General features: G+C 39.0%; 1 protein-coding gene across 2 annotated transcripts in view; it reads left to right on the forward strand.

The window, feature by feature from the left end:
• The window catches only part of BC024063 (cDNA sequence BC024063), a 29,814-nt gene extending 18,619 nt beyond the window's left edge, over positions 1-11,195 (forward strand). The window contains exons 2-4 of one of the 2 annotated variants that reach the window (NM_001374033.1): positions 5,872-5,998; positions 6,201-6,261; positions 6,801-11,195. In NM_001374033.1, the coding sequence (NP_001360962.1) occupies positions 5,872-5,998; positions 6,201-6,261; positions 6,801-8,859 (2,247 nt within the window). In that variant the 3' untranslated portion in view covers positions 8,860-11,195. The remainder of the gene's footprint in view (positions 1-5,871; positions 5,999-6,200; positions 6,262-6,800) is intronic. The other variant, NM_001374035.1, reaches the window with a different exon arrangement.

The following is an 11,195-nucleotide window of genomic DNA, read 5'->3' on the forward strand; positions in this document are numbered from 1 at the left end:
CATTCCCTGTTAGTAGCTTTCCTCAGTAGATATCCCATGGCTCTGATATCTTGAACATCTTGGGGACTCCAAGGCAACTTCAACATTACAGCTTCTTGTTCCAGTATTTGGGATCCACCCACCATCTTCTGGGCTCCTCCAAAGGACTTGGGTCACTTCTCCAGCTCTGCCTTCTGTAGCACACTACAGACTCTACTCCACTGCTGTTGGTGTTCTTGGTGATCATCCTATGATACTGGCATCTCCAATACACTTGGGTCTTCTCTGCAGCTAGGCTTCAGTAGCCTTTCATAGGCTCTCTTCATAGTGCCAAACCTCAACTTCTTTGCCTGACTCCTTCAATCCTGGACTATCAACTGCAACTGAGGCTACAACTTCACCAATGGCCTTCCCTGGCCTGACATACTGCCAAGCCTAAGCTGCTCTCCATGACCCCTTCATACTTTTAAAACCAGTACTACCTGGGTGATTGTTACACATTTCCAAGTCCATCTGCAGCATGAGTACAATATTGGCTACCTATAGAACACAACTTCTTTGTGCTTTCAGAAAACACTTCCCAGACGATTTCACCTCAGTGATACAGGTCTCTTCTTAATTACTAATTTCTTAGCTCCAGCTCACCAGCATCAATTGTCCCAGTAGTCCCTTCTAGTTTTGACTCTACAGCCAGAGCCACATGGCCAAAGCTGCTGAGTTCTGCTGCATGTTGGAACTGGAACCCCCACCCCCACCCCATGTTCTATTACATTAGCACCAGCTTTCTGTTTTCCAACTCCTTCATTGCCTAAGCTTGGCTGTTCTGGAACTTGCTCTGTAGATTGATGCTGAACTCAGAGATCTACATGGCTCTGTCTCCTAAATGCTGGGGACAAAGGCCTTTACTATCTCACCTGGACTTAAGCTTTTCTCCCCTTGGAACTTGCTTTATACCAGACTGGCAATGAACTCAGAAATCTTCTTGCCTTTCTTTCCTGGGATTAAAGGTTCGTGCCTAATCTTAGCTGAGTGGCCCTGAGGTCACTACTCCCGTAATCTGTATATCTCCTTAAACATAGGATTCAGCTTCATTTCACTTCCTGGTGCTCCTTCATTACCTGAACCATATATTTTATGTCTTTTCTTTCTCATCTTACTCCTTTTCATTAAAAGGCTTTTCATAAGCGTGAAATCTAATAACCACACAACAGAATTTATAACAGGGTGTTTTTATATGTCCTTTATCAATGCAATTAGTATAAATCTCTCTACCTTAGCTTCAGATAGTCTCTTCAGACAAGGGCAAAAAGCCACATTCTTCACCAAAATACCACAAAAACAGTCTCTAGGCTACATACTGAAGTTCTTCTCCAGTGAAACCTCTTGCGCTGGGTCTGCACTATGCAAATCACTCTCAGCAACAAAGTCTAACATGTCCCTGCTAGCATAGCCCTCTAAGCCCCAGTTAAAGGATTCCACTGCTTTCCAAAATCCACATTCTCCCAAAGAAAAGCATGGTCTGGGCTATCATAGCAAAATGCCAGTCCCTGTTATCAACTTCTATCTTAAAGAGTTTCCATTGCTGTGAAGAGGTACAGTGACCAAGGCTACTCTTACAAAGGACAACATTTAATTGGGGCTGGCTTACAGGTTTGGAGGTTCAGACCATTATCACCAAGGTGGGAGCATGGGAGCATCCAGGCAGACATAAAGCTGGAAGAGCTCTGAGTTCTATTTGCGCCTTGTTCAGAAAGCTAACAGAATAGTGGTTGTGTTTTATAAAAAGACCAGGATATGTTTTGTAGAGCTTGGTATGGCGAAGTGGGAGGGGTGCCTCAGCAGGACTATGGTGAAGCATCCCTTTCCCCTGAGGCACCGGCCATATGACAGGTATAGTGTAGAATAGAGTTTATTTATTTATTTAGAGAAATAATTTTATTTTGCTCTGAGGAGGACCCCAACACTTTTAAATCTTACTTTTCCAAGATAATGAATTTGTGGAAATTAGGAAAATCAAACTATTGCAATTCCGATCTGGATAAACAAAAAATGTATGATACATGAAGATTTCACGTCAGTTGCAGGTCCCTGGTGTCTACGTAAGTGAAGTGGAGCTGGAAAATACTTACAATGTAAACAGTATGAAGGAAGAATTCTGGGTGCCTTGGTACATTCCAGACTGGCCTAGTAGATAACGTTTTCTTAGCACTTTTTACCAATAGAATAGAGTTTATTTAGGGATTGAGAAGGGAGTAGAGACAGAGAGGGAGTAGAGGAGATGCGTGCCAGGAACACATTTGGGGGGGGGAGAGGAAAAGGAGAGAGAAAAATAGGGGTGATGGAAAAAAGAGAGAGACAGAGAGACACAGAGAGGTAGGAGGGGCCAAACAGCCCCTTTTAAGCAAACCAGGCCTACCTGCCTATTGTCAGGTAACTGCTGGGCAGAGTGTAGAAGGAATGCCAATATTACTCTGTTTTGGTTTTATTGAAAAAGGAGGAACTAGAAAGAGGTGATATAGAAGCAGGAATAGGGTCATGGTCATCTTTAGCTGCTTTCTGCTGACTTTGATGTGATGTGTCTCTGGGAAACCTATGAAAATAGGGGAATGTTGGTCCAGTCTTAGGAGAGTTTGTTGTTTTCTTGTCCAGAGTCTGTGGGACCATCTGTGTCTGTGAGAGTAGATTAGAGTATCTGTGGGTTGCTTCTCTGGAGCTGTCCTGGATGTATATTTTGAGTAAACACCTAGACTTGCCATGCTGCTGAATTGTATTTATGAGACAGAAAATAAAATTAAGTAGGTTTGGGAGAAAAACTTTTTTCTTAGGTGAACATTTGAAACCCTTAAGTCTTGGTAGTTGGGGTGAGGGTATTCCCAATCCTGGGGAACAGGAGAGGAATCCCACCCTCTGGAATAGGTAGCATGTGGGAACTTAGGCTATTGATTGGCAGGTGTACTTAACTAGATGGAGTCTGTTTGGTCCATGAAAGGTAGATCTGATTGTGTTTTCTGAAGCTTATAAGTTTACAAAAGAGATATTTGTCAACAGCATGAAAAGTCTTTAAGGTGAGTTTAGGGAAGACAAAACCTTTTGTGGAGCAGGAGCAAGGAAGGCTTTTTCCTTCTGTCTAGGAGAATGACTATATAAAAATTTAGCATAATAAGAAGTATTTTTAACTTAGCATTTAAAAAACAAAAGAAACTAAAGCCTTGTCCTTGTCAATATGATAGTTGATAATATAGATTTAGCATGAGAAACATTAGTTTATCACTAAAAGACAATCAAAGGAAACCTATACTCTGAACTTGTGATTGTAAAAATTGGATCTCGTATAGTGGAATGTTCTATAAGAACTCTCTATTGTTAACATTACGATAGTGGCATAACAAGGGGAGGAAATATGAAGCGTTTAGTCACTAGAAACTGAGTTCAGACAAGGAAGCAGTAGAAGGTTACATCTGTGTAATTTTACACCTAAACTTGTGTACCATTTATTGTGAGGCCTGCAAGCAAGGCAAACCTGTCTTTTTGATAAGAGATGTGGTAGTCTTAGCTAGTTAACAGATTGACCAATGAGCTAATAAGGTGGTGGATTACCTTGGGGTAAGGAGCAAGAGATCTGTTTTCTAGTTGTCAATCTGTAGTACCCTTGCTGTCAATGTAATCAGAAATCTGGGAAGAATAAATTATAATCTAGATGTCATATATTAATTAAAATGACAGAGACTGGTCTATAGTCTACCACTAAACAGTTTCTTGGTCCCTTTGGTCTCCCTAACAACTCTGGCAGAGTCAGTCTGGCCGTCAGGCTCAGAACGGGAAGCTTTTTCTTGTGGGGGAAATGACTCACCTTGTCTTAGGCAACATTAATTCTCTGGCTTTCTTCTGTTTGTCCACAGTTTATGTTGAGCCCTGGCAGCGGGCAAGCTAATGAAGCAGTGTTTCTCAGTGTTTCTCATACCCCAATCTAGGCAGTCATATGGCTGTGTTCTTATCTTCTAGGAGACCTTGGGGGAGGTTACTGTCATAATTTCAGAGTCTCTGTCTTTTAATAAATATTTAATAAATATTATATTAACATTATATTTAGCAGATTTCTGACAAGATTGAGAGCCATTATCTATTAAGTATATCTGAGTTAAGCAATCTGTGCTTGTTTAATTGTTTGTCCTAGAATGTATGTATTAAATAAAGAGAATATATTATAGCTTAAGAGCTGTAATGTCAGTAGCAAAAACAAGACTAAAAATTAATATTAAAATTATTTATCAAGGCAGGATAGAAATCACAAGGAAACCATATCTTAATTTTAACTTGTATTTGGAGACCCTAAGTCAGGCTATTCCTCTAAACCCAGTAGTGAAGTCAGGCTATTCCTCTAAACACCTGCCCATAATAAAGATGGGGAATAGTCATGAGAATGACTTTAACTAAGATGGCTCTGAAGCTACAGTCAGCCATATGACTGCCATTAGCTAAGATGTCACAGAAGCCATAGCTCCACCTGTGGAGGAAGGTCACGTGTTATACCTTAGACTGGAACTGCAGAGGTGTGCCAAGTGTATCTTAGAATGGAATGGTAGAAGCATGGCAGAGACAACAAACAGACACATTTTGTCTGATGGACAGGAATCTTCTCCCTGTCACCACAGACAGCCTCTATTGCCGTGGGGGTCCCAGCGGTTGGTCTGAGTGGTGTGGTCTAAGCAGCTTGGTGTGAGGAGTGCACTTCACGGCTTGGCTGCTCTCATGGAGCAAATAGACATTTAAGCTGGAGCAAGCAGCAGAGAGGGGGCAAGTGAGCAGGCAACCGCGGCTGCAGGGCAAGAGAGCTAGTGTACCCATTTGCTTCCTGGCAACACTACAGCCTCCACAAAGAGATTTTTTTTTTTCTTATGGGGAAAAGTTGTAAGGACAGATGACAGAAATGAAGGGGTGGGCAGATGAGTGGGATTTGGGTACATGATGTGAAATTCACAAAGAATAAATTGTGTCCTTGGGGTATTTTCTTTGTTATTGATTGAGGGGGTGTCCATTCCAATGGGGGTTGTGCCCCCCCCCCCCCAGGCTGATGGTCCTGGGTTGCATAAGAAAGCAAATTGAGCAAGCCATGGGCAACAAGCCAGGAAGAAGCACCCCTCCATGGTCTCTGCATCAGCTTCTTGTTTCTCTATGTTTCTGCTTAAGCTTCTGCTCTCACTGTTTTTGATGATGAACTGTTGTGGGGAACTGTGACTGAAACAAAACCTTTTTTACTCACTTTGCCAAATATGCAGTGTTGGATTAAATATTTGCTCAGAGTTTAAAGAGTATGTGATCCTCAATACAGAAAACATCTAAAATAGTTGAGAAGGAAACAATGTTAGAATGCTCTTTTTCCATAGCTTATGGATGTCAAAACAACTCAAAAATGAAAATAACAGTGCAGGTTCTTAGGTATGGTTGGTCAGACACAGGAATGGACATCACAGGTGAAACAGAGGAATCACAATGGTCTTCCGGAAAAACAGGCAGGGAGATTTCCAGTTGGGGCACAGGCATGATATGAGGCATTAACACCCAGCTTCACTTGTATCTTCAGCCTCCTGCTGTCACTAACGGCACCAGAAGTCTATTTGTTGATCTGTTTGAGTGTCTCTCTGTATCCTCTGTTAGTAGTCATTTCTCTTGCAATGCTCTATGGAATTCAGTGGGCCTAGAAATGAGAGATGTGATCCTACTTTTCTGTTTCCTTCTAAAAACACTTGGAGACTTCATTTGAAATTCTGTGATATGGAGTAAATGTATGAAGCACTCAGCATTCTGGAAAAATATTCTCAATGTAATGTTCATTTACCATACAGTAAAGTCTCACCATTTTTTTTTTTAATGTACGTGTATGGGCTATTTTAGGATACAGTGACCTATGAGGATGTGCATGTGAACTTCACCAAAGAAGAGTGGACTTTGCTGCATCCTTCTCAGAAGAGTCTCTACAGAGATGTGATGCTGGAAACGTGCAGGAACCTCACTGCTATAGGTAAGAATGTGAGTTTTCCCTCACGTTCTAAACAAACCAAGAACAAGCCTTTCTTGGTTATTGGTATACTTCTGTAATTTCTGTTGTCAAAGAGGAAGGATGTAGTAAATAATCAGACTTAATATTCAGATTCACTAGAGATAAGTTAAAATTTGTACAGTATCAAATAATATATCATACATTTTCTGGTACTATATTTTAGGCTACAAATGGGAAGACCACAATATTGAAGAAAGTTGTCAAAGTTCTGGAAGATATAAAAGGTAATTTTCATGTGGAAGCTGTTACAAATGCATTGCTGAAGAAAATATAATGTGGTCTGAAGTTTTAATGGAAAGCAACAGTGTGATTAAGCCCAGGTTTAAGTACAATGGTGATTACTTAATTCTCAGAAGACCATGGCCTTTAGAGTCAGGTAGTTGACCTGTTTGTAAGGGATTCCTCTAAGAAAAAAGACAAACAATACCTTAACACATCACACTCTTTTAGTCAATAGCCCTGTGAGAGCCATGTTGTAGAAATGTCAATCTCTTTAGTTACATCCCATTCAAATATCCTTAAAAGTATGTCCAGTGAATGTCCAATACCTTTTATAAGCAAATAATCTATAGTAAAGCTAGGTTTACTCGTATATTGACAGTGACTTTCCAGAGTTTAGAGAGAGGAACAGTTTATGGGAAGCAAGAAGATTGATGTTGTGGAGAAACTTTAATCCCTATAGCACACGTGCATGGGGCAACAAAAATTTCACAGATGTGACTGCAATGTACAAACCTTTTAATTATTATTTCTCCTTTAATAGGAATAATATCTGTCACTCTGGACCCCAGCCTTGTGAGTATCAGGGATATGGAAAGAAGCAATGTACTGTTGCAAGTAACAGTGTTCTTCAAACTTACGGAAGAGTCCATACTGACGAGAAATCCTGTAAACGTAATCAGTGCAGTAAACCCATTGCAAATTCTAATAGTCTTCGACAACATGAAAGAAGTCATAGTAGAAGAAAACTCTATGAATGTAATTACTGTGGTAAAGCTTTTCCAAGTCGAAGTTCTCTTCAAGTACATGAAAGAACTCATACAGGAGAGAAACCCTATGGGTGCAATGAATGTGGGAAAGCCTTTTCAACTCGCAGTCATCTTCAAATTCACCAAAGAACTCACACTGGAGAGAAACCCTATGGGTGCAGTGAGTGTGGGAAAGCCTTTGCAAGTAAAGGTAATCTTCAAACGCACCAAAGAACTCACACAGGAGAGAAACCATATTGCTGCCATGAATGTGGGAAAGCCTTTGCTACTCACAATAATCTTCAAATACATGAAATCATTCATACTGGAGAAAAACCCTATGAATGTAATGAATGTGGTAGAGCATTTGCATACAGCAGAGCTCTAGAAGCACATGAGAAAACTCACACTGGAGAGAAACCCTATGAATGTAACCAATGCAGCAAAGCCTTTGCAAGCCATGCTAGTCTTCGAAATCATCTAAAACATCATACTGGAGAGAAATTCTTTGTATGTACACAATGTGGTAAAGCCTTTACAAGTCAGAGTATTCTTCACAGGCATGAAAGAACTCACACTGGTGAGAAACCTTATGAATGTAGTCAATGTGGTAAAGCCTTTGCACTTCAAAGTTATCTTCAAATACACAAAAGAACTCACACTGGAGAGAAACCATATGAATGTAATCATTGTGGTAAAGCCTTTACAAGTCATGCTAATCTTCAAAATCATGAAAAACATCATACTGGAGAGAAACCCTATGGATGTAATCAATGTGGTAAAGCCTTTGTATGTAGTAGCAGTCTTCAAATACATGAAAGAAGTCATACTGGAAATAAACCTTATGAATGTAATCAGTGTGGTAAAGCCTTTACAAGTCGCAGTTATATTCAAATACATGAAAGAATTCATACTGGGGAGAAACCCTATGGATGCAAGCAATGTGGTAAAGCCTTTGCATATAGCAGTAGTCTTCAAATACATGAGAGAAGTCACACTGGAGAGAAACTTTTTGAATGTACTCATTGTAGTAAAGCTTTTGCAAGTCGTAGTTATCTTCGAATACACAAAAGAGTTCATACTGGAGAGAAACCCTATGAATGTAATCATTGTGGTGAAGCCTTTGCTAGTCGAGGTAGTCTTCAGAATCATGAAAAACATCATACTGGAGAGAAACCTTATGGATGTAACCAATGTGGTAAGGTCTTTGCACGTCGCAGTAATCTTCAAATACATGAAAGAATTCATACTGGAGAAAAACCCTATGGATGTAAGCAATGTGGTAAAGCCTTTGTATTAAAGCGTGATCTTCAAATACATGAAAGGATTCATACCGGAGAAAAACCCTATGGATGTAAGCAATGTGGTAAAGCCTTTGTATGTAGTAGCAGTCTTAAAATACATGAAAGAAGTCACACTGGAGAGAAACCTTGTGAATGTAATCAGTGTGGTAAAGCCTTTGCAAGTCGAAGTTATCTCCAAATACACAAAAGAGTTCATACTGGAGAGAAACCATATGAATGTAATCTTTGTGGTAAAGCCTTTGTAAGTCATAGTTATCTTCAAGTACACAAAAGGACTCATACTGGACAGAAACCAAATGAATGTAATCAGTGTGGTAAAGCTTTTGTAAGTCACAGTTACCTTCAAATACACAAAAGACTTCATACTGGAGAAAAACCCTATGGATGTAATCAGTGTGGTAAAGCCTTTACATATAACCGAGATCTTCATAGGCATGAAATAATTCACACTGGAGAGAAACCCTATGAATGTAATCAGCGTGATAAAGCCTTTGCAAGTCAAAGTTATCTTCAAATACACAACCGAGTTCATACTAGAGTGGAACCATAAGAATGTACTCACTGTGGTTAAAGCCTTTGCATATCACACTACTCTTTGTAATCACAAAAAAATTTGTACTGGATAGGATTATGGATGTAATTGATGTAATAAAAGTTTGATCATCAGCATAATCTTGAAACACATCCCAGAGAAAAGTCAATGTCATAGTGCCTCTGTATGTCATAGTCTTCTCCAAAATCATGAAAGCATTCCTACTGGAAATCATCACTATGAATCTAATAGATGCACTAAAGCCTTGCACAGCAAGCACATATTTCCCACTGAGCCATCTTCTTGTGCTTATAGAAGATTAGCAGAACTATGTCATCCTTCAAAAAAATTGTCTTGTTTTTTTATTATATACAAATTGTCAACCAAGAATAGAACACCACAGTAATTTGAAAAATAAAAACCTACTTACAAATGATAATTATATACTGCCATCCATTTCTATGGGTTGGTTTATTCTGAGGAATAAATACTTGTTCGTAACACTTTCTAAGAAACACAAATGAACGGCCGAGAATTATCACTGTGGGTAAAGGAGGTTGCTGCTAAGCCTGGTGATCTGAGTCTATTCCGTGGGAGACAAACATGCAGGTTTTTCTCTGATCACTATACACGTGCTATGACATATGCATACCCACACAGCAACACATACATAAATATTTCTGAAACTTAAGCACCAGTGAGTTCACTCACCAGTTGAAGATTCTTGCTGCAAAACTTGACTATGTGGGTCAAACTTACCCTGAGGAAATATGAATAGACACGTGTAAGTTGGCTTCTGACTGACAGGTGCACACCCTAGCACAGGTGTATGCATCCAGGTAAAAATTATTGAACATGAAATTAAGAAAACAAAATAGCCACAGTGTTGAGAACATAAATGATTTACCGCTTGTAATTAATCTATTGTTGTATTCCAGGAGGTGCTTTTTTTGTTCATCAAAGAATGATGGTTTGTGCATAAATCTTACATAATTCTTTCATTCTCTGATTCAAAGATAGGCCATTGTAAAAACACCTCAGTTAGATGGAAAGGTACTTGCCTATAATCACAGCACTTGTAAGAAAGTGAGTTCCAGGATGACATGGTTATGTATAGAGACCCTGTCTCCATCTACCCCCCAAAATCCAAAAGCCAACCATCCTACCACTACCATCAACAACAACAAAAATCCCAAGACATCAAGAACAAAATACCCCTAAAACAAACAACCATATCTCTGTTTTTGGATCTTTTCTTAGTATAATCTGAACTCATCTCTACTCAACTAAATTTTCTTCACGCTCATAGAACTTCTAAAAATAACAGTGAAAAGCAATAGCAGAGTCCATTCATAATAGGATAGATATCCATTCAGTTCTTCAATGATCATTTATCAGGGACCCTATAAGTGATAGAAGACCAAGGGAATAATGGGGCTTCTTCATTTTCTGCATTATAGTTGCATATTTGTGGTCTGGAATGTTGACATAGTAGTACTTCTCTTCCTAGCAGTTACAACAGATGGGTCAGAAGTACCTCTAATTCCTGATACAGAAGTTCAGATACATTCTTCTGGCTTCCTTGGACATCTGGTATGCAAAGATTGTAAAGGCACACACATACACAAAAGGACTCCATATTTTAAATATGTATATGTAAATGTAAAAATCATGTTATATTTTTAGAAAATAAAAATAATTTACGTGTATTACTGAGAAACAGTCCTGGAGTGGAGTTACATGAGAATTCTGAATGCTTGTGAAAACACAACTAAAAAAACATGAGAAGATTCTTATGACCTTAGATTCTTCAAATCACAGTCTTGTTCTTGGAATGTATTTTCATGCTCTGAAATGTAGGAGCTAGGAGTGAGATTACTCTTTGTTGCTTTTAGTTGCTCATTTAAAAGTTTATAGTATGCTTTAAATGCTTCTGTAGGAAAACATGTTTGTCATGTGTGTTTGTACTCTTGTACACAGCTTTATTCATGAGAACTTAGGTGACATTTCTTAATCTTCAGAGTTTAAATTGCCTCTGGCCGTGTAAAGTTGACTATTGCATGAGACTTCAGTCCAGCTCTCCTATTGGCTCAGTTCTCCCAGGTCCCCCAGCTCTAAGCCAGTGAGAAGAACTAAACAGGGACCAAATGTCAACAATGAGTGAAGTGAGTGAGAATGATGGGTAGGAAAGGCTTTGCCTTTTTTCACGCTTATGCATCATTTTTGAGAAAGGAGAATGTGTATTAAGATGACAACTGTTAGAGTTCTTTTTTTTCTTAATTTTTAATAAATGCATTTTATACATCAAACAATAATATTGAATATTTTGAGAATCAAGAAACAAAAATTTTGTT

Source organism: Mus musculus, chromosome 10, assembly GCF_000001635.26.
Source record: "Mus musculus strain C57BL/6J chromosome 10, GRCm38.p6 C57BL/6J".
NCBI classification, from domain to species: domain Eukaryota; kingdom Metazoa; phylum Chordata; class Mammalia; order Rodentia; family Muridae; genus Mus; species Mus musculus.